Source organism: Doryrhamphus excisus, chromosome 5, assembly GCF_030265055.1.
Source record: "Doryrhamphus excisus isolate RoL2022-K1 chromosome 5, RoL_Dexc_1.0, whole genome shotgun sequence".
NCBI lineage: Eukaryota > Metazoa > Chordata > Actinopteri > Syngnathiformes > Syngnathidae > Doryrhamphus > Doryrhamphus excisus.
The window spans coordinates 4330014-4354170 of NC_080470.1; the positions used below are offsets into that span (position 1 = coordinate 4330014).

The 24157-nt window shown below is 40.5% G+C and overlaps 1 protein-coding gene across 3 annotated transcripts; it reads right to left on the bottom strand.

The window, feature by feature from the left end:
* Nucleotides 1-1294: 1294 nt before the first annotated feature.
* On the bottom strand, nucleotides 1295-23657 carry swt1 (SWT1 RNA endoribonuclease homolog). Of its 3 annotated transcripts, none has more exons than XM_058073186.1 (17): nucleotides 23560-23657; nucleotides 23143-23204; nucleotides 22974-23038; nucleotides 22018-22876; nucleotides 21798-21927; nucleotides 20922-21023; nucleotides 20537-20728; nucleotides 18824-18917; nucleotides 17103-17344; nucleotides 16640-16782; nucleotides 16382-16520; nucleotides 14546-14685; nucleotides 14332-14477; nucleotides 12543-12689; nucleotides 10209-10275; nucleotides 10048-10115; nucleotides 1295-2107 (listed from the first exon to the last, which is right to left on the bottom strand). In XM_058073186.1, exons 2-17 carry the CDS (start codon nucleotides 23188-23190, stop codon nucleotides 2008-2010), a joined length of 2682 nt encoding a protein of 893 aa, XP_057929169.1. In that variant the 5' UTR covers nucleotides 23191-23204; nucleotides 23560-23657; the 3' UTR covers nucleotides 1295-2007. The 3 variants fall into 3 exon arrangements, with proteins under 3 accessions (XP_057929169.1, XP_057929170.1, XP_057929168.1); XM_058073185.1 differs by having other exon boundaries at nucleotides 1296-2107; nucleotides 23384-23590; XM_058073187.1 differs by lacking the exon at nucleotides 12543-12689 and having other exon boundaries at nucleotides 23384-23590.
* Nucleotides 23658-24157: the final 500 nt, after the last annotated feature.

Here is a 24157-nt window from a genome sequence, read left to right on the forward strand (position 1 = left end):
CTGCGTGACGCATGATGCCCCCAGGCAGTGTGTCAACGCGTGACGTCACTGCACAGTGCCCGTTAATTCCTTCCAGTCACCACACACACACGTGAAACCGCAATCAGCTTGGATCACACACACAGCATGTGTACTGTACTACAGTATGCTTAACAGAAGAGAGTAGTCATTGAAAAAAGAGCAAAATCGACTGTCATTTGGTTCGACTCGACAGCGACAAGCAGGACTCCATATTGATAAACGGAATATTTTCGTGTTTAGAGCATAGGAAGCCTGTTTGACTTTCTAAATAAGGGTTTTTATTATTATAATCCCGTAGACATGAAATAGCACCGCTTTTTGAATGAATGAATGAATGAAATAACACCCCAAATAGTAACATTTACGCATATTCTTTGCTTACATCACATTGCCCCAGCTATGGGATCACTGTAGGGACATATCAGACCGCTGCGCTAGCATCGCAAGCTACCCAATTAGCCACGCCAATTTATATATTGTACACATAAAGCGATAATTCGATTTTTTACATGAAGTTGTACGACACCCCCATCAGCAGTGTAGTGCATAAAACATGACTTACCCCCCACTTGGTCCCATGAGCCCAGTTCTGGTCAGAATTCGGTGATAAGGACGTACTTCCAATTAGTTGCTGGGGACATTTAAGTAAAGTTTGCCTTCTCGAAACAACATGCGTTCAAAAGTGGAATACATTTGCATCACAAAAATGCTTCCTCAAAAAAAATTAGACCTAATAATCACTCAGCTTTACTTTCCCCTGTTCAAGTCATATCACTGCGCGCCTGTTCATTGTTGTGTATCTAATGGCGTCGCCATCTTGTTTACGAATGTGAAGACGATCTTCATCACATACATAATGGACGCATGGGAAGAGTTGTGCATAAATGTGCGCATTTCCTACACACAAGTGGATAAATCTCATAATTTGCGTGGGAATGTTCTTCGGCACACATATCTCTGCAGTGGTTTGCCTCCCAAGATGCTATATTAGAAATAGGCACAAATGTGTATCTAAAAATTATGACTAGCTTGAAACACAAAAATGCTAAGTCTGCTTTCATGGATGACTAAGGAAATGTAAAAATAGTCACATTTGGGAGGCGAAGTCAAGATATTTAGAGTATATTTTTAATTGAAACGATTAATCGACGACCAAAATAGTTTTGTTATTGGGTAATCAGTTAATCATTGATAAAAAAAAGCCAACTATCATCCTCATAAAATATGGACAGTAGTATAAAATAGGCACAAATGACAAAAAAATGACACAAAAGCGTGTCATTGTTCAAATGTACATTTTTTAATCAAAATATATTTATCTGTGCTGCTTTAAGCTACAGCCAATGTGCAACAGCGGCATTATCACAAAGGAACAGTAAAAACATAATACATAAAATACTTTCAAAATATTTGTAAACTATTAAAACATTCACATGGTCCAAAAGTATGAAATTGATTATCAAAAAGCAAAATAATCTGTGCATTAAATAAGTGAAAACCTTAATGGAGTGCATTTTATAGAAAAGTGACCACACCTCAAGAGCCAATAATAAACTTGGATATCAATTAAGAGTAGTCAGTGTACAGCTTGTACAGCAGTATAGGTTTAGCAGCTACTGAAAATTACTGTCTAAATAGCTGTCAGCACAAGTGAGTGCCAACATAACTGTTTATTGCTTGCATGAGAGCTGCCAGTGCTGGGGAGCTGCGGTTCATTATGAAGCAGCGAATACTTCAGAATAAAGAATCTTTAATTGAATGCAAATTCAGGCTGGCCTTGATTGCTTCCACTCCTTAACGTTGGTGCCAACTCTGTTAGGCTCCACCTTCCTTGTGGTCTCAAACAGGATAAGTGGTACAGATGATGGATGGCTGGATGAGCTCCATACTTGGGTTGATGGTTGACAGGATTTAGGCTCCTTGTCGCCGGAGTACGAAATGAGAAGCGGTGATGGCAGTCAACCGTGACCACTGGTCAGATGGTGGCTACATATTAACAGTGATGAGTTGACCTGTGGCGTGAAGACAATGGTCCAGGACCTCCTTGAGCTCTGTTAACTGGTTCACTCCGACTCGCAGCTTCTCCCTGGGAACACAATGAAGGTGACATGAGGCCATACAGAAAGAAAGATTAGACTCATCTTCCATCAGAAAAAAAATTATTTCTTACTTTTTTCCGTTCATTAGCTAAGTTTTAGCAAAATGCCAGTTTTCATTTCAAGCATAACTTTCACTTTGACACAAATTTAGTCATATACATTTAGGCAAAATGTGTTAATGTCCGTGTGTGTGTTTGCATTTAAATTTCCTTTCAATATGTAACCGTGGAGAATATACGGTTCTGTGCTACCTATCCTTGACTCCTGTCTTGCTATAAATCACTTCTCCACATTTAGTGACCCTAGACGCGAGTGAAAAGGCGGACCGACAATGGTGGCTATCTACGGTGTATAATGATTCCACCCAGGAAAAAAAACATTAATTCATAATTCATTTCTACTGCTTATCCTCATAAGGGAGGATAACAAAAAATAACACATTTATTAGTAGAGCCTTCTAGACATGAACTAACACCCGACAGTCACGTTTACACTTGTATTACCCGATATAGTAAACATTAATTCATTCATTTTCTATCGCTTATCCTCACAAGGGTTGCGGATGTGCTGGAGCCTATCCCAGCTGTCTTTGGGCGTGAGGCGGGGTACACCCTGGACTGGTCGCCAGCCAATCACAGGGCACATATAGACAAACAACCATTCACACTCACATTCATACCTATGGACAATTTGGAGTCGCCAATTAACCTAGCATGTTTTTGGAATGTGGGAGGAAACCGGAGTACCCGGAGAAAACCCACGCATGCACGGGGAGAACATGCAAACTCCACACAGAGATGGCCGAGGGTGGACTTGAACTCGGGTCTCCTAGCTGTGTGGCCTGCGCGCTAACCACTCGGCCTATAGTAAACATGATAACAGAAAATAACACATTTATTAGTAGAGCCTTCTAGACATGAAATAACACCCCTACAGTCACGTCTACACTTGTATTACCTGATATATTAAACATTCATTCATTCATTTTCTATCGCTTATCCTTGCGAGGGTTGCAGACATGCTGGAGCCTATCCCAGCTGTCTTTGGGCGTGAGGCGGGGTACACCCTGGACTGGTGGCCAGCCGATCACAGGGCACATATAGACAAACAACCATTCACACTCACATTCATACCTATGGACAATTTGGAGTCACCAATTAACCTAGCATGTTTTTGGAATGTGGGAGGAAACCGGAGTACCCACAGAAAACCCACGCATGTACAGGGAGAACATGCAAACGCCACACAGAGATGGCTGAAGGTGGAATTGAACTCGGGTCTCCTAGCTGTGAGGCCTGCGCGCTAACCACTCATCCTATAGTAAACATGATAACAGAAAATAACACATTTATTAGTAGAGCCTTCTAGACATGAACTAACACCCCTACAGTCACGTTTACACTTGTACTACCCGATATAGTAAACATTCATTCATTCATTTTCTATCGCTTATCCTCACGAGGGTTGCGGACATGCTGGAGCCTATCCCAGCTGTCTTTGGGCGTGAGGCGGGGTACACCCTGGACTGGTGGCCAGACAATCACAGAGCACATATAGACAAACAACCATTCACACTCACATTCATACCTATGGACAATTTGGAGTCACCAATTAACCTAGCATGTTTTTGGAATGTGGGAGGAAACCGGAGTACCCACAGAAAACCCACGCATGTACAGGGAGAACATGCAAACTCCACACAGAGATGGCTGAGGGTGGAATTGAACTCGGGTCTCCTCGCTGTGAGGCCTGTGTGCTATCCACTCAACCGCAGTGCAGCCCAGGAAAAAAACAGATCAAATAAATCATTCCCATCAATAAATTCATGGCCATGGTAAGCCAGCAACTGTAGGTAATACGCATAATTCATGGAAGTATTTCACCGTATGAGACCAGTGTACCTGTTCCGGCTAGGGAAAAACAACCAATTCCCAACACCGGGGCTATGAGAGCAACTTTTCCTGTGATGGAATTCGATGAAATCACCCATGTGCTCGAAGGTTTACATGTGGCCTGTTGGAGGATAACCGGACCATAACATTAAAATGGGAAATTATTCATGAACGTCGGACACGAGCACCCTGCCAGAAGAAGAGAGGGAATAAAAGGTCGTGTTGTCCTATCGACTGTGGGACGGTCTTGGCAACGGCTGCCGAGCAGCAAAAGCAGCGAGGGAACATGCTGGCTTGTTTGCTTCCTTTCGAACTTTACATAATTTCAGGGAGGAGAAGACGGAGTGTGCTGACTGTTGACAGTTTCCATCCTGCATTTATTTAACATGATTCTTCCACTCATCAATGCAACATGAGTCAATAGTTTCGTCACCTGTGGTTATTTATCATTCCATCCACTGTTGGTTTAAGAAAAATGGTGCATGTTTTCACATTCCAACAGTCACTCATCACAAGATATGAGAAAAAACTGCTTCTTATTATAAGTGTTTCGAGAACTTTGACCATGCAAGCACACACACACACACACACACAAAGGGTGAGTATGCCAGGGTCTCTTACACAACAGCCAACATGTGACAGGTAGCCACAGACAACGGTCACGTGACTCTTCACTGGGATGACATAACTCATTCAAGTCTTCCAAAGAAGACTCAAATAGGACACACTCTGATCATTGCCATGGTGACGTGTGTGTGTATGTTGGTCAGCACAAGGGATTTTTTCCCCAATTAGACAAATGAATGATCCATCTCTTATTCAAGCCCCAATTTGATAAACATTATTAAGACAGCCATCTCTTCTCTTAAAGAAATACTAACCCTACTATGTAGACAGCCAAGATGCTCCTTCAGGTCAATGACATTATGCATATGTATTCACATAAATAGGTGGTGTCGCTTTGCTTATACATAGAAAGAAGGCAGTGGCAAACAAGGCCTATGCTTTTTCCACCTTTCTTACCTATAAATGTTGTTACAATGTCCAATTCCAGTGTTAAACGATGCTGATACATCAGATATTGAGGAAGACCCGAGTTCAATTCCACCCTCGGCCATCTCTGTGTGGAGTTTGCATGTTCTTCCCCGTGCATGCGAGGGTTTTCCTCCGGGTACTCCGGTTTCCTCCCACATTCCAAAAACATGCTAGGTTAATTGGCGACTCCAAATTGTCCATAGGTATGAATGTGAGTGTGAATGGTTGTTTGTCTATATGTGCCCTGTGATTGGCTGGCGACCAGTCCAGGGTGTACACCGCCTCTCGCCCGAAGACAGCTGGGATAGGCTCCAGCACGTCTACAACCCTCGTGAGGATAAGCGATAGAAAATGATTGAATTAATGTTTACTATATCAAGTAATACAAGTGTAAACGTGACTGTAGGGGTGTTAGTTCATGTCTAGAAGGCTCTACTAATAAATGTGTTATTTTCTGTTATCATGTTTACTATAGGCCGAGTGGTGAGCGCGCAGGCCACACAGCTAGGAGACCCGAGTTCAATTCCACCCTCGGCCATCTCTGTGTGGAGTTAGCATGTTCTCCCCGTGCATGCGTGGGTTTTCTCCGGGTACTCCGGTTTCCTCCCACATTCCAAAAACATGCTAGGTTAATTGGCGACTCCAAATTGTCCATAGGTATGAATGTGAGTGTGAATGGTTGTTTGTCTATATGTGCCCTATGATTGGCTGGCGACCAGTCCACGGTGTATCCCGCCTCTGGCCTGTAGACAGCTGGGATAGGCTCCAGCACCTCCCGTGAGGATAAGCGGTAGAAAATGAATGAATGAATGCCAATCACATGATTTTTTTCACAGAAATCGGATGATACTGATCGGTGGCCAATCAATTTGCGCCTCCATAGATGTCTTGTATATAGTATAATACTATCTTAACAATGTTCTGGGCTGTGATTATGAAATAATGAGAACCAGCCTCTGACAGTCAGGCAGCAGCATGAAGAGAGGACACATACTGGTAGGGAAGTAAATAGAGCGCTGGCTTGTTTCCATGGCAGCTGTTGGGTTCAACCTGCAGTCACACATAACGCTGCAATTTAGCTGCACAACCATGTGATGATGGGACTGATACTGATGATTTGTTTCTGCGCATAGCATGAGAAGTACCATGCTTTGTGGAGCGTGGGGGTGGCTGTTTGTACTAAAACAAACCATTTACTGCTTATGGGATGAAACTAGCATGTTAAAAGACATTCAGGGGGGGGGTTACATTAGCACTATGCTTATGACAGTGCTTATATCATGCAGTGGCATGGAACCACGATGCAATACGCAGAGAAGTGTTTCTAATATTCAATTAGCGTGGTGCAACATTTCCAGGAACAGCTCTCACTACAAACTACACACAAGAATAATGTGGATATTTAAAAATGTATGCAAAACATAACATTAATATATTTCTAAATGTACATTTTGCCTACAGCTCTTGCACTAGAGCAAGGGGTCTCAAACACAATTTACTTGGGGGCCACTGGAGCTCGGGTCTGGGCGAGACTGGGCCGCATCAGGTTCCCCCCCCCAAAAAAAACGCATTTATTAAAAACAGAAAAATGAATAAACTTTGCTTTGGTTTCGATTTTCTACAAGAAAAGCTCTGATAAAACATTCCGCTGTTCTCAAATATCTTTTTATTTTTCTACACAAAATAAGATGAAAAATAAATAAATCAAGAATAAAGAAAATCAATCAATCAGTAATAAATAAATAAATATAATAATAACAATAAAACGGCAAATAATAAAAAACACATATAGTTGGTGGGTAGACACATTATGTTTTTCAGATTAAAATTAACAAAGCATTATTAGAGCCCTGTAGACATGACAAAACACGACTATAGTCACATTTTTATTTACAACATATTGCGCAACTGCAGGGTCTTGAGACACATGCTAACTCGCAAACTAGAGAGCTAGCGACCTAAACGGTAGCCTTCAAGTTATTTCCTTTAAACTTAAATAGCCAAAAACATACCACTTCCACACGGATAGGGAGGATAACTATTAACAGTTATCTAACCTTTAACATGAAGATTAATCAAACTTGCGCGGGTCGCACTAACATTAAACTTTCATATCAAGGCGTGGGCCTCAAACTAGTGTCCTGTGGGCCACATTTGGCCCGCGGGCCGCGTGTTTGAGACCCCTGACTTAAACAAACCGTTTAATGGAAGAAATCCATGGGAAGACGGAAGAAGGGGTGCAGAATCTGGAAGATCTAGAAAGCTTTATATGCTAGTTATTGTGTGTAGCTGCTCTATAGGAGTCGCGTGTTTGAGACCCCTGCACTAGAGTGTGTGTACACAGTGACCTCCACACTGTCATTTTTCTTTTATAATCACTTATGTGCAAACTCGTCTTTCTCGGTCAGTGACCTTGACGCTTGACCAGCCGGATTCTAATCAGCTCATCCTTGAGCACAAGCAGACGTTGGTGTCAGTTGGAATGAAATTCCCTGCAAACGTTTTTCTGGGATATCACATTTATCAGTCAACAAAATGCCTCCAGCTAGGGCTGTTACTAACACGGTGGCATGATTAAGCTAATATTTGTATTTGGGAAAAAAGTAATTTGAACTACTGAAAACTATTTATTCAAAACAATTAGTTCTGAGTTCAGTGCTGAAGTACAGTATTAATCATTAATCGACTTACAGCAATTGTTTATTTTGACTTATTTCTTCACATAAGCCTTGATGTCTGAAAATGGAAGCAAATAAATGATTAATGTTTGAGCGTATGCAGTTTACTGCATTTTTTTCCTTGACAAACATTTGCAAAAATATGTCAATAATCGGAAAGAATCTTAATAATTAAAGTGCTTTAACTTGCTTTTTTTCTGCAATTTCTTGTTTTACAGCATATTTACTCTAAACATCCTTTTTTAACTTTTTTTAAAAGGCAAAATGTAATGTTAAGTAATAGTTATTCGTATGAATGTTTTTTGTTGTTTGTTCAATATCATCGCCAGTAAAAAAATAAAATAAAAAAAAAGCCACAAACCACAAATGATTCCCAGGCCTCATTTGGGACAGCCCTACTTTTATAGCTCTTCATCAGCGTTGACATGTCAACTCTGTTAGCAACCACAACGCTTGTTGACTACTTAGCTTGTTAGCGTCCTTTGTTGCGAGCGAATGATGGTAATTAAAGAGGTGAGAGAGAGAGAGAGAGGGAGAGAATGGAAAACGGAGTAAGTGTCTTAGACCAGTGGCGATAATCTCACAGCATCTATAAATGTAAATGCATCAGGTCCAAGGGTTTGAGTCCCAAATTTAGCCCCTGGAATCGATTCTGGAAAAATCGCCATAAGATGATGTCACAGTGCGTTTCAAAAGGTCATAAGAAACACTGGTAAAAAAAAAAGAGGGTGGTAAAAATTGTTTGACAATGTTGCCCTGGACACACAGCCGTCTCTTGGTGATTTTAAGAGGAGCAACAAGTCAAACACTCAACAAATAGCATGCACACATGCCAGGGCATGCACCAAGAACAATGACAGACGTTTATAAAGATAATACAGCTCAGTTTGATTGGTATTTGCTGAACAGACATAGAGTACATGCAGACAGCAACTTGACTCCTGGACAACTGCTTAAAGGGGATCGATTGTGCTCATTTTCAGCCCTTTGTTTTGAGTTGTGGACTCCTATAGAGCAGCTACACACAATAACTAGCATATAAAGCTTTCTGGATCTTCCAGATTCTGCACCCCCTTCTTCCGTCTTCCCATGGATTTCTTCCGTTAAACGGTTTGTTTAAGTCAGGGGTCTCAAACACGCGGCCCGCGGGCCAAATGTGGCCCGCAGGACACTAGTTTGAGGCCCCCGCCTTGATATGAACGTTTAATGTTAGTGCGGCCCGCGCAAGTTTGATATGGATGCTGTATGGTATCATGTACCCAGAAAAAATTATTACGTTTGATTAATGTTCATGTTAAAGGTTAAATAACTGTTAATAGTTATCCTCCCTATCCGTGTGGAAGTGGTAAGTTTTTGGCTATTTAAGTTTAATGGAAATAGGAAATAACTTGAAGGCTACCATTTAGGTTGCTAGCTCTCTAGTTTGCGAGTTAGCATGTGTCTCAAGACCCTGCAGTTGCGCAATATGTTGTAAATAAAAAAAGTATAAATGTGTCTATTTGTCATGTCTACAGGGCTCTAATAATGTTATATGTGGTTTCTTAAGTTTTTATTATTTGCCGTTTTATTATTATTATTATATTTATTACTGATTGATTGATTTTCTTTATTCTTGATTTGTTTATTTATTTTTCATCTTATTTTGTGCAGAAAAATAAAAATTAAGATATTTGAGAACAGTGGAATGTTTTATCAGAGCTTTTCTTGTAGAAAATCGAAACCAAATCAAAGTTTATTCATTTTTCTGTTTTTAATAAATGTGTTTTTTGTTTTTTTTGGAAAACCTGATGCGGCCCAGTCTCGCCCAGACCCAAGCTCCAGTGGCCCCCAAGTAAATTGAGTTTGAGACCCCTGGTTTAAGTTATTTAAGTATCTAATACATAGCATAAGATCCAACAAATAGCCACAACAGATATGATGGTGGTGATGGAAGCACATATTTTGTTGTTGTATAAGGAAAACAAAACTCTTAACTGCAGCACTACTGTACCTCCAATGTCAATGTCGCCAAACCTCTCGCATTTGTATCAGTACCCCTTCACACGGCGCAGCAAAAGATGTAAATGTCTACAGTACACGCACTTGCACATACTTTGTCACCTTCTGAGCACACGCAGTGGCGCCTAAGTCCTTTACCACAGTAATCAATTCAGCACTGTTGTGCAAACAAAAAATCTGATCCTGTCACTTGCAAATGACAGTGTGGCCATGAATCAGATTTTGTTGACAGATTTGATATCCAAATATGAACAAGACCTACAGGGCCTCTCTCAGGTCCAACATCAGTCACGTAGTATAACCCCATAATATACTGTGTCCTACCTGTAGTCTTGCTGTGAGAAACAATCCAGTAGGTCTGTGTCTGTCAGCCTGCAATCCACATCAACAATCTGAAACAAAAAAAAACAAGCACAAAGGCCACAGTAAGAGAAAAAAATACATTTCTCGGACTAAAATTAGATGTCATATGAATAGGCAAGGACCTTATTGGATTTGATAATGCAGAGAAGCACCTGCACTTCATGTAAACCAGGAGATGAGGTCAGAACACTAAAAAAAAAAAAAGAAGAAATACGGTGTAGAAGACTATATATACATATAGTACACATATTACACAAGGCTACATAGCTCTGTGATTTACTGGTATCACCATTCCGGAGTGTACTGGTTCGATGGACAAACTATAGTAGGCTTCTAAAAGAGGAGGAGGATGCACTTCCTATTATATTAGCTTAAATGGTTTCCTGTTACTCATAATAAACAGAGAATCAATCATTTATACCAAATGTAGGTCACGTTTAGGAAGACAAAAGGTGCATGCATTTATCCATTATCTTTCAAAAAACAAAATGATTTAATCGCTAGGTAAAATATGGAAATAATAGACAGAAAGAATTAGAGCGATATATAAAGCTTGTACCACATGAATCCAAGACAAACAAGTGATGATACGTCTGGCTGTCTCCTAGGCAACTATACTTCCGAAGCCACAATGCACATGTTTGTGTACAGAGAGGTATATTGTACGCAAAGTATAAATAGCATAGATTCCTGCAGAAATACCCGAAGGCAGAAGAGTACCAGCAGACCTTTTGAAAAAGAATGTGAGCAAGACAGAGGAGGAAAGAAGAAAAACAGGGCAGACTTGCAACAGGACATGCTACCATGTTACATTATGGATATGAAGAATTTGACTGAAGTGCAGAATATTTTAAAAAGGGGGCAGCTACACAAGATAACCCATACAGAGAGCTTTCTAGATCTTTCAGAATCCGCACCTATTCCAGCTGTATTTCCTTTTATTCCGCCTCCGAGCATGGCCACTCCACTGTGATTGGGCTAACTCAGCTTGTACATGGGCATGCCCATATAAGGAAGTCTGGCTCAGTGTGATGTCATAGGGTGCCGGTGTTCGAAAAAAAAGTCTTCTTTCAGGCCTCACTTCCAAATGCACAAACCTCAATGGCATCGTTAACACGAGAATACAACATTCTAACAACATTTATACTAGGTCATAAAAAAATCACCTTATATTAACATTCATAAAAATATGACATTTAATATTTTGGGAATTACAGTCATTTTATGCACACCCATTTTCAGGGTAGAAATGACACCATAATTTTTCATACTTTTGCAAACTATCCGTGGACCAGCCAATGACTGGCCTATGACTGTCAAGCTACACTACAGGCTACACTAGCTGCTTGTTCGCAGAGCTTACTGCCTTCACTTTTGTCTGTAGTACTTGAAAATATAGAAGATAAAAGTTGAGCTTTTTGTCATCTGGCAAAGCTTCTGGCAAAATTCGGGCTGGATATTTGCCTTACTTTCAATTAAAAATTAATTTAAATCTACGTATTGGTTTCCTGGCAGAACCGGTTTTCAGCATAGTCAACAAATGGCCTACAGGGTTGAGGTTGTCCAATTCCAAAATGGAATGTTTGGAGTTTTTTGGGTGGCACACTCAGTCCATGGTGATGTACAACTTAACCCACTGAATACATTTCCAATACAGGTCCATTACCTTTTGACTTAAATACCCTTATTATGGATTATGTTGGGAGTTGGTTTCTACTGACTAATTTTTATCAAAGGTGATGGTTTAAATATATAAGAGCCATCATATTACGATCATTCCGTAATTTGGCTGCATGTGTGCCCATGTTTATGTCAATGTTTGTCAAAATCGAGTATATCATTAAAATCCCCCCCGTAAAAGCCCTGATCGGAACTGACACAAACAGCCCCCATAATTATACACTTCATTCTTTTACTTCAAATCCATTGTGGAGAAGGCATAGAACCCGAGTTCAATCCGAGTTTGTTATTTTGTAAATGCACAAGCACATGTTGCAAAGTCAAGACCAGACAGGAGAGATTCCACGCTACACTGAGTGTATTATGGTGTGCGGCACTATGGGAACGGTGATAAGGCACAGTGAGAAGGTCGAGCTGATTAGAATGTATCCAAAAATCACATGTCTGTGAGATGCGAGTCGGTACGAGACACACAGACTGCAAGGACGAGGATTACAGATGGGCCAAGGACTGAGGGAGAAAACACAAAAACACCTGTGGAGGCATGAGAAAGGCTTAGTACTATCTGTGCAAACAAGTTACTTATGGAAAAAACTGACAATAACAGCTTGATTCAGAGCCCACTGTGGCTGATTCTGTATGCTACATTGTTTTTTTTTTCCTCATTTGTATTACCGATACAGGTCTGACAAACAAAGCCTCCCTAATCTACATAGAGAAGTACAATGTTAACTAGTGAGCTGGCGCTGGGATGAGTGAGAGTGGGGCCTAAATACCTGATAAAGGCTTGAAGCAGCTGTGAGACCATGGAGCACATTTGGCTCAGATACGCCACGGCGTCCTGTGGCGGCGGACGACCTCCTACTGGCAAAGAACTCTGTCTGGTGTGAGGGTCAAAGGCCAAAGCTTTGAACACTTCCAAGCTGGAATAATGACAGACAGCATGACCTGTAGTGTCAGAATACTTCATATAACATTTTATTGTAGTTTTAAACATAGGAGGGGCTTATGTAAGCTACACAGCCAGGGATCGTGTAATGATGTGGGAGGTCTACGTGAAGTAGTATAGATCATAAAGAATACATCAAGAGCAACCGAAGAGTGCATTTTGGATTTGGATGTATAGTAATCTTAATGCGTTTGAGCTACAAAGATCCTACATAATAAAGCCCGACCTGATCAAATGAGATTAAACAGACAGAAGCTTCTGATCACATCAAATGGGCTTTGCCATGCTAAGTTTAAATGACCTGAAACCTGCCTTCACATTACACACTAAATCTTCCACGCTATTTTATTTTTTTTACACCCTCCTTACTTTTCTTTACAAAATTTAAATGGCACTATGCAGATTTGTTATATAAAATATATTTTGCCCAACATCAATATATTGTGCGGCTTATATTTCGCATATATACCAAATTTCATTCATTAATTTTCTACCGCTTTTCCTCACGAGGGTCGCAGGGGTGCTGGAGCCTATCCCAGACTGGTGGCCAGCCAATCACAGGGCACATATAGACAAACAAGCATTCACACTCACATTCATACCTATGGACAATTTGGAGTCGCCAATTAACCTAGCATGTTTTTGGAATGTGGGAGGAAACCGGAGTACCCGGAGAAAACCCACGCATGCACGGGGAGAACATGCAAACTCCACACAGAGATGGCCGAGGGTGGAATTGAACCCTGTGCACTAACCACTAGACCACCATGCCGCCCTATACCAAATTTAAAAGACAAAAGAATATTTCTTCATACATAGGCCTTTGTAGCTGTAGCTCCCCGTGCATGCGTGAGTTTTTTCTGGGTACTCCGGTTTCCTCCCACATTCCAAAAACATGCTAGGTTAATTGGCGACTCCAAATTATCCATAGGTATGAATGTGAGTGTGAATGGTTGTTTGTCTATATGTGCCCAGTGATTGGCTGGCGACCAGTCCAGGGTGTACCCCGCCTCTCGCCTGAAGACAGCTGGGATAGGCTCCAGCACCCCTGCGATCCTCGTGAGGATAAGCGGTACAGAAAATGGATGGATGGAAGTTGTATGTAGTATTCTGATCACTAGGTTCTACATTGTGTGTGGAAGTGGTACATTTTTTTCACTTCTTACTTTGTTACTTTATTCACTCTGTTTGAAACCCTTCTTAAGTGTAAACAAATAAATTGACAAAAAAAAAAAAACAAAAAAAAAGGCTAACTAGTTAGCTTGGGAAGTTGGTAGCTTGCGCATTAAGCTGACTATAGGGGTGTAATTTCATGTCTACATGGTAAAAAGCATACATAAATATATAGGCATAGGCATGAATATAGGCCGTTGTGCCGCAAGGCATGCTGGGAGCCGGAAGCAGTCCCAGCAACGCTGTGTATGAGATGTTCTGAAGAACCGTACTGATATTAATAAAAAAATAAGAAGACTGGATTAATTGCACTTGTTTTTTTTTTTAATACATGAATCCTTTTTTTATGGAATACTTGATGCAGGCCAGATTACCTCCAGCAGCCCCCAGGTAAATCAAGCTTGTGCCGCTTGTCTAACACCGTAACTGCTTAGCATGCTCACCTTATTTGATAAACTTTACACCAGATGTTTTCAAACAGGGCCCAGACTTCTTGGTGAGTGACATGAGATACAGAGGATTGTTTGGCATCCTCATCCTCATTCATGACAACATCACTGACCAGTGATGTATCCGGTACCGATTCAACCTGAACCAAAAGAAAAGATGAATTAGGAGGGCTTGTTTCAGAACAAGCAATTCATGCGTCAAGCAGACCTTATGTTGTAGCTTGTGTACAATATTGTCGATTGTAGTAAGGCCTCTGGACACAAGGCTTGAACTTTTCCGAAATTCCTGCACAAACTCCTTAGCTTCTTGGAGTGTCATCAGTGTTGAACTACGGTCCCTTGATTGCCCTGAAGAAATACATATAGAGAAAAACAGATCTTAAACCATCACTGGGTGATTAAATGAGCCATAAAAACAATGAAGAATTAAGTTAATGTGACTTAAATAGCACACATGGGAAAATAATGCATATGCAAGAGGTGTTTAATCCGATTATGTTATGTGTAATGTATATGCAGACATCTAAAAATTGCATACATTTTGTTTTGAAAAAATGTAACAAAAAAGCAAAACAGTTCACTACAGTGCCAGCGGATATGGTGAAGACAGGGACTTTATTGACATTATTAAGATTCTGAGGTGGATTCAACTCCATTGTGGTTGTAGTTAGATACACCCCCGCCCACACAGATGCACTGTGAGAGAGCATGAGAGGCACTTCATGCCTCGTGACTAAGGGTAATTTAATTTGATGGGAGTAAAGGGATTGAAAGCCAGAATAAGAAGCGGTACGGAGGACGACTCAGCGGTATACTGACACATATTATAACGGCCTGTTTTAGCAGATGACCTAATTCTGTCTGTATTTCCAGGGAGATCTGGCGCAGTGCAGGGCAGCAAAAAAAAAAAAAAAAAACGTCATTCCCCAGTGGACTGAGGATTTTTTAGCAGAGGATGACTCAGACACTTTCCTTCTGTTCAATCAGAAGGCAGTGAGATGTGTGTTTGCATTTAAACACCTCATCATCTCTACTGGGTGAATACTGCAGGTGGGCTAAATGCTGGTGTAGTCAACAGAAAATATAAATATTTTACAGTAAATGTATTAACAAGCTGCACGGCGGTCTAGTGGTTATCGCGCAGCTAGGATACCCGAGTTCGATTCCACCCTCTGCCATCTCTGTGAGGCGTTTGCATGTTCTCCCCGTGCATGCGTGGGTTTTCTCCAGGTACTCCGGTTTCCTCCCACATTCCAAAAACATGCTAGGTTAATTGGCAACTCCAAATTGTCCATAGGTATGAATGTGAGTGTGAATGGTTGTTTGTCTATATGTGCCCTGTGATTGGCTGGCCACCAGTCCAGGGTGTACTCCGGGATAAGAGGTAGAAAATGAATGAATGTATTTTGATGTATTTTACAATTATGTTGTAAATGTAATGCAATGTATATTATTCCAATAATATGTAAGATATAATGTATATAACGCACAAGATGAAACGATACACAAGATTGGCTCCACAGCAACGACACTGAACCAGATTTTAACATGAATTTTAACAAAAGTACAATGAAAACATAAAACTCAATGGAAACGTTATGGTTTAAATGAATCACCAAACAATGAAATTGATGTTAAGCAATGTTATGATCAACATTTTTGGAGACACCACTAATGTTATGATGACTGAATATCATATTTTCATATTTCATCTTTCACTTTCACGTTGTCGTTCACTCAAGTGAAATGGACATTTGTGACATACATTTTCTGTAAAGTTTGCAGCATTTCTTGAAATGCTGGCTTTTCAATTGTATTGATGAGCAGCATTTCTTTTTGTGTTGTATTAAAAATACACATTTTTCTGTGCGTTTTTCCAGGATATGTTTAGGCGGACAAGTTCCTTTTGTTTATGTTGTCACCACTTTTGAACAAATTTGCCACTCTGGCTCGTTCATATTGATTGCTATGAGATCCAAAAACCAACATTATAAAAAACAGCCTACTTATTCCGCATAAGAACTCTACAAAAAAATGCCCATACCTCGTTTAAAGAAGTCAATGAGATTTAAAACCGTTTGCAGTTTTGGCCGTGGGACGATGAAGCCAAATACAGCCCTCCAGTGCTTTTTAAAACAATGTAGGACGTCTAGAAAAGTCCAGGGTGGCTTCAGGTATACAATCTATAGAAAGAAAAGAAGGAAATGTTTGAAACCATGTTAGGACAGATGTTTGAAACAAGACTCAAACATCGAACTGATATTATATTATATTACACAACACATTGGTAAATCGATCCTACCTCTTGCCACAACTCATTAAAAGCAGCTTTCATCTCCTTTTCCAGCACATCGGACAGCACCTCCTTCAGGCAGTCTTCAAACTCAGAAACACATCTGTTTATTTTCTCCAAATCTTCTTCTTCCAGGCTCCGCGTTTTGCCAACTGTAATTTTATGTACGTACATCAGTTCTTATATGTATTGGAACTAAAAGTTGTATACTTTCCAGAGATTTTGTCTTAGGGAAACTTATTCATACAGGGGTCAAAAGTTGTTAATTGATAGACAATCGCTGGTTTTGAGGTCAGAGCTATGAAGGTTTTCTCAAAATACTGTATGTAAAGATAATTAAAAGACTTTGTGTCCCTTATTTGTCTCGCACTTTTCCCCAGATGAGAATCGGTTATGCAGGCAAAACATGGCGGTATGTGTTGCCAGTGAATGCCAGCTTATTTCCTGTTCTTCACAAAGCATGCCGTCTCACCTTTCTCTGGAAGACTTGACGAAAGACTTCTTCTTTCTTGAGTATGAGGGAGTGTTGGTGTACAGCTGATTCCCGACATTGGCGAGGACACCCGGAGGTCAATTTGAGGAGCCTCCTGTAGTACGGTGCTCGGTAGGTGGTTAAGGTCGTGTCTTGATCGCTCAACCTCCGCCTCCAGGTCGGTCTTACTCAGGGCCTTGACGCCACTTAGGACGGCCTTACTGCATAGATTTTTATCATTTCTACAGTGGAAAAATAAAGTGTTACATATTAAACAAAGGTTTTCATTGAAGTGGAATGTCTGAATTTGATTGCCTCTGATGTTGTACAAATCGGTTCAACCAAAGTTTAAGTAAAAAAAATAAAACATTAGGGCATATATAATGAGACTTCATATCTCAGGACACTTCACGTCACTCAGTTTCAGACCGCGGCTTGTTTTTTTTAATTGACTGTCTGCATATTCTGTCTGATTAAATATTGTTGCTACATGATCAGAAGAGGGGGAATCGTACGTAGCAGAGAAAAAAGGCCATCCCCTACGCCAGGGGTGGGCAAATATTTTGACTCGTGGGGCGCATTGAGTTAACAAAATTGTCGTGGGGGCCAGAACATACATTTAACACACCCACTATTTTATGCTTATAATTTTCTAATTGACTGCACGGTGTAAAAGTGGTTAGCGCACAGCCTCACAGCTAGGAGACCCGAGTTCAATCCCACCCTCGGCCATCTCTGTGAGGAGTTTGCATGTGTGGGTTTCCTCCCACATTCCAAATACATGCTAGGTTAATTGGCGACTCCAAATTGTCCATAGGTATGAATGTGAGTGTGAATGGTTGTTTGTCTATATGTGCCCTGTGATTGGCTGGCGACCAGCTCAGGGTGTACCCCGCCTCTCGCCCGAAGACAGCTGGGATAGGCTCCAGCACCCCCCGCGACCCTCGTGAGGATAAGCGGTAGAAAATGAATGAATTAATGAATTTTCTAATTGACTGCACGGTGGTCTAGTGGTTAGCGCGCAGTCTCACAGCTAGGAAACCCGAGTTCAATCCCACCCTCGGGCCATCTCTGTGTGGAGTTTGCATGCGTGGGTTTTCTCCGGGTACTCCGGTTTCCTCCCACATTCCAAAAACATGCTAGGTTAATTGGCGACTCCAAATTGTCCATAGGTATGAATGTGAGTGTGAATGGTTGTTTGTCTATATGTGCCCTGTGATTGGCTGGCGACCAGTCCAGGGTGTACGGCGCATCTCGCCCGAAGACTGGACTGGAATAGGCTCCAGCACCCCCCCCCCCCCCCCCCCCCCCCGTGGGGATAAGCGGTAGAAAATGAATGAATATTTGTCTAATTTTATCTGTATGTTCTCATGTCCCCTTTTCAGGAGCACTTTAAACATCAAACTATGTAATTTAATTTTACAGTTTTGTTGAAATACTTGGAAAACAACCGGCAGGCCGGATTCAAACACTTGGTGGGCCGCATGCGGCACCCGAGCCGTAGTTTGCCCACCCTTGCCCTACTCTGTCATGACCCAAAACATGCTTAGACATAGGATTCCTCAACCTATTCTTTCCCATTGACTGTGTCTGGCCTTCCTGTCACCCCAACTAGAACAATCTGCCTGAAGCCACTCACAGTCACATGCATGCATATCTGCAGAGGGCACAGGCTGCAGAAGCAGCAGTCGTGTAGCACTTGGGGGGGAGGGGTAACTCACGTGCAGAGGATGAGAGCACTGCCTGGGTACAGAGTCTGGTACTGTAGGCAGCACTGCAGCACTTTGTCATCGTTATTCTCAGCCATCATACTACCTGGGGACAATGACACAGGAGACAAAGGGACGGAAAAAAGACATTTGATCAAATACAATCAATATATATGTATAAGTAATGCATTTAGAGAATTTGCATCACAAGTGTTCTAAATTCAATGGATGGATGGAAGCTGCAGTGGAAGAATTTTTTTTTTGGATTTTCAGTTTATGAGTTGCTATGATCCCATATTTTGAAACATTTTTGATGAGCAGCAGTCAAGTTTAAAAGTACTAAACATTAAAAATACCGTATTTTCTGGAGTATAAGTCGCTCTGGAGTATAAGTCACACAATGTCAAAAATGCATAATTAGGTAAAAAAAAAAACTGGAGTATAAGTCGCATTTTTTGCGGGTATTTTATTTTACAAGCTACTTGACCAAAACAGACATTACGTCCTCTTGGAAGATCAAGTTCTACCAATAAAAGAATAGAGAACAGGCTGAATAGATGTAAGATATGCTAACACAATGGTTATTCAGCTACACAAAAAATAAACATGAACAGAAAAGGTGTCCAGTGTTTACGTAACATAAACCGTTTTTATGAGTCGCTCTGGAGTATAAGTCGCAGGAACAGCCAACCTATGAAAAAGAGTGCGACTTATAGTCCAGAAAATACGGTATTTTTAATGTTTATTAGTGCTTTCAGACTTGACTGCTGCTTTTGACACACAGTGTACTATACTATTCTTTTATCTCGACTTGACTGTGGAGTCCCCCAGGGATCAATTCTAGAGGCCCATCCTGTTTGCTCTGTACCTAGCCTCACTTAGTGTATTATTTAGAAAGCATGGCATCTCCTATCACTTTTATTCAGATGAGAAATTTACCTACCACTCACAAAAAAATTATACTTTTTTATTAGATGTATGTTTTGAACCGGGCTGCATGGCGGACTAGTGGTTAGCGCGCAGACCTCACAGCTAGGAGACACGAGTTCAATTCCACCCTCTCTGTGTGGAGTTTGCATGTTCTTCCCGTGCATGCGTGGGTTTTCTCCCAGTACTCCGGTTTCCTCCCACATTCCAAAAACATGCTCATTGTCCATAGGTATGAATGTGAGTGTGAATGGTTGTTTGTCTATATGTGCCCTGTGATTGGCTGGCCACCAGTCCAGGGTGTACCCCGCCTCCCGCCCCAAGACAGCTGGGATAGGCTCCAGCACCCCCGCGACCCTTGTGAGGATAAGCGGTAGAAAGTTAATGAATGAATGTTTTGAACTGTATTAATTTTACTTCTTAGACTTTAATGTAATTTATTGCACATTCATGCAATTTTTCAAATGCGCTTCAAATTTTCATCAGGAGCGTATATGTAAATACGGCAAAATATTTAATGTAAGAACATCATTCATGCTGTAATAACGAATTATAAACAGTCAGCATGCTACTACTGCCACCAATTGGCCATGTAGGGAAGTACAATCAAATACAATATTAAGTATTGTACATACTGTAGAATAGTAGAAAAGTCAATTATAGTTATTTATTTTCAAGTAATATTCTAGTTAACAAACATGCATAAATTATAATGTGTAATAATTGACACACGGCAGTATGATTACCCCCCCTGCTGGAAATATGAAATAAGAAAGACAGGTTTAACTGCACACTCACTGTTACTTTCAGCAGCCTGCTGCATTGACTGGCCCCAAAGGTGTCGTTCTTTGCTTTTCAGGGAGTTGTAAATGTAGGAAATGGCGGGACAAGCCAAATGGGCCACAGATCCTGTGAGACCTTTGCCCTTTTTTAGGGAATCCAGCTCCTGAAGGACCACCCAGGGAATCAGGACAATTGGTAAACCCAAAGCTACAAACACATAAAATACACACAAAAACATTGGTAAGTGTGCTATAGTTTTGAAACCAGGACTTGGATGTTATACGTTTTTGATCATCACTTCCACAGCAGTTATTGGGTCTTTCTTAAATAAATGTCATGGAAGAAGCATAGTGTACTTTCAGGAGTGAATGACAAGCGTATTAGATATAAAAAAAATCACCTCCAAAGCTATGATATCTCATCTTTTTCACATAATCCAAGTGACTGAGGAGAATGTTGGTGTCCAGAACAAGGATGACATCTTGCTGAGCAGGTTGTTTGCCTGTAGAAATACATATTTAAAAACATTTAAAAACGTTAAAAAAATACCAACTGTTTACATTCTATGTTTGTTATGCTAGGATGAAATACACCTGAATGAATGAACAATGTGAGGATGTATAAACGATTTCCTTCATAACAACCATATGATTTTATAAAACAAACATCGTCTTAGACAACCACAGCGTAATCCACCAGGTAATCTTAAAAATGTATGATACTGTACCTCGTTTTTCGTGATTAATTGGTGTCAGGCCAGACCACGATTAATTAATTTCTGCAAAGCAGCATTACTTATTTATAATTACAGCACAGAAAAGTTGTTTACAACCTTATAAGGAAGTATTTTAACATTATTTGAGCCCTCTAGACATGAACTAACACCCCTATAGTCACCTTTACAGTCGTATTACCCCATATAGAAGACATTAGAGAAAGAAATAATAAGGAGGAAAAGCGGTAGAAAATTAATGAATGAATGAAATTTTCTTGCCGCCAAACTCAATATTTGTCGCCGTTACGGGCCACCACGAGCCAGTTGGGAGGCAGTTTGAGCCACTGCACGCCACTAGGCACCTTATTGTCGACACTCTGCAATCTGCGAACTGGCACCAACTGGAGCCGGCCACTTTTTAGTGCTTGAAAATGCAGAATTTAGGCAAAAACATTTAACATTAAATATTAATTAATAATAGGCCATATTCAACCACAAAACGGAATGATTTGTGGTGTATTGTGATGTTCAATTCCAACATCTCAAAACCATCCAACTCACATAGAGTATATGTCGTGCTCTCTTCTGGCGGGTCTATGTCCATTCCGGTGAGCTCTCCATAGCTCTGCAATACATCCACCTCCAATCTCCTCTCAGACCGGGCAAGGTGAAGCTCTTCCGCCACTTGCATCTAGAGCGCAACATATTATAACAAAAAACTAAAAATAACAATGACGCCTCGATGTCATTATTAAAAAAAAAACACAATGTTGTATCTCACCTGGTTACTCTGCTGCTGAGCGATGGCATCGCTTTTATTTATCGGAACACTTGACAAAGATGGACTCTCGTCCTTGCTGTCAAATGTAAAACTTGGAGGAACATCCACAAAGCATGGAGCCTGTTTCAGGTTCTTTGTCGAGGTTTCCGAGATAGAGAGTTCAGTCCTACATGGGTCAGTTCGACTGGTAGAGGTAGCATCACTTGTCTCATCCACGTTTGTATTCACTAGTGTTGGTTGAACCTTCTTTGGTATCTTAAAGGTTGAATGTACATGTGTTAATTTTGTCCGAGCGTTTGATGTATTTGAAATTTTAAAGGACACTTTAGGTATGGTTGGAATAGAAGACGTTTGACTGGTGGAGTCAGTGGATGTTTTTACACCTTTTTTCACTTCTGTTTCCTTGTCCTTGCTTGGTTCCTTGGCATCTTTTGTTGTGCGGTTTACTGCAGTCTTATATAGTTCCATATATTTACATTTACTCTTCAGCAATTCCAAACAGTTTTTCGTTTTCTCTTCTGAAACACCGGGACTGGTTCGCTTCTTTTTTGATCTTGGTGGGCTCATGTGGGGAGGTTTTTCATCTGAACTACGCTTTGAGTCTGTTTTTTCTTTTCTTTTCTTTTCATCCGTGTCTACATTGCTTTCTTTTACTTGACTCCTGCTTGCAACTTTATCTTTCCCTGAAATAATAGGTTCCGCTTTACCGGAGCAATCATTGTGAATCGGTGTAGAGGTATTTTTTGTCTTTGAATGGGCCTCGTCTGTCTTAGATATGTGTTTCTTATATACAGCCTTTTTGATTTGGCGTGTTTCCATAACAGGGAGTGATGCATGTTCTCTCTCTTTTCTAGAACTCCTTTAAGTGAAAGAAGAAAAGTAATATTACAGTCAATAGTGATATTTATATCAATATTTAGACACGTTTGTCAATAAAAGAGCAACACATATCAAACCTAGAGTGCTTGTTTACATCTTGCTTCCTATTGGACCTTTCACTCTTATATCGTTCTTTGGATGGCTGAAATGAGAGAACATAAGTATCAGAAGCCAGATTCATATTAGCTAAGAGCACTGAGTTTACACTCAGTAAATTAATGAAACATTAATTTAAAGCATGTTTACCTCCTCCTCTCTTGATGACTTCCTGTGTTTTCTCTTTCTTTCAGACATCTTTTTCTGCACAGCTTATTTCGAGATCAGAAACAACCAGGTTAGAATTATATTTCCGTTCCAAATTTGGCTATTAATACAAACACTGCAATGGAATAAAAAATTTGAAAAGTGTCTTTATCTGTTGTACATACCTACATATATACAAATACAAAAACACAGCAAATAAACTACTGTAGATAGTTCAACTTACCATTCGTATTGTTATGCTAGTCTTTGTAATCGAAACATCACGGCAGAAAAATCACGGCTATGGTGCTCGTTAATGTAAATCGCTATTGTAGATTAGTCACGAAGAATAAACCATGTGCGGTTGTTAAAATAAATAAATATGGATAATTTCATTTGGTCGGAACTGTACAGACATACCACAGTAACAGGCGCTGCTCGTCTTCTTCTACTTGCGGATATTTTGGGTTCGTTGATCGCCACGACACTGCCCCCTAATGGCTACAGAGGAGAAGCACAGGCTGAGAGACATAAAATACCAGTCAGTTGTTGGTAAAATACTTTCCCTGGTGTTGAAATAAAATTTGCCATTCATGAAGTATTAGCGTCTCTTGCCTTGCCGAGGAAGCAGTCACATATGGAGAGGAAGCAGCCACAGGGGAGTAGACAGCTGAAGGCCAGTGGGTGTGAAATGTCATCTTGACCTTTTTTACTATAAAACAAATCACACTTTACTGCAACTACACATGTCGCCTTTGTGTGGTGGTTAGTCTTATCTTAATGTTAAACTGTTTTCTGAAATATTATTATTTGTGAGAAATGTTATCTGAATGAAAACTAAAAGGGATATACAAAATGTCTTATTAATGTATTTTATTTGCTAAACCGGATGTACTCTATTGTGAAAGGCACTCAACAGGATGTTTTATGTGTGTCCGCCATCTTGGTTAGCAAAACCATTGAAAGTTACGTTGCTACTGCTACACTGTGGCCTTCAATAAAAAAAGGCAAACTGTTA

What these genes read in the sequence shown, in the direction of transcription:
- swt1 (XM_058073186.1), bottom strand. Translation starts at nt 23,190, where the DNA reads ATGTCTGAAAGAAAGAGAAAACACAGGAAGTCATCAAGAGAGGAGGAG. An exon ending in AGTCATCAAGAGAGGAGGAG is followed by an intron (nt 23,039 to 23,142) that starts GTAAACATGCTT and finishes CTCTCATTTCAG; the next exon opens with CCATCCAAAGAACGATATAA. An exon ending in CATTGACTTCTTTAAACGAG is followed by an intron (nt 14,686 to 16,381) that starts GTATGGGCATTT and finishes GTATTTCTTCAG; the next exon opens with GGCAATCAAGGGACCGTAGT.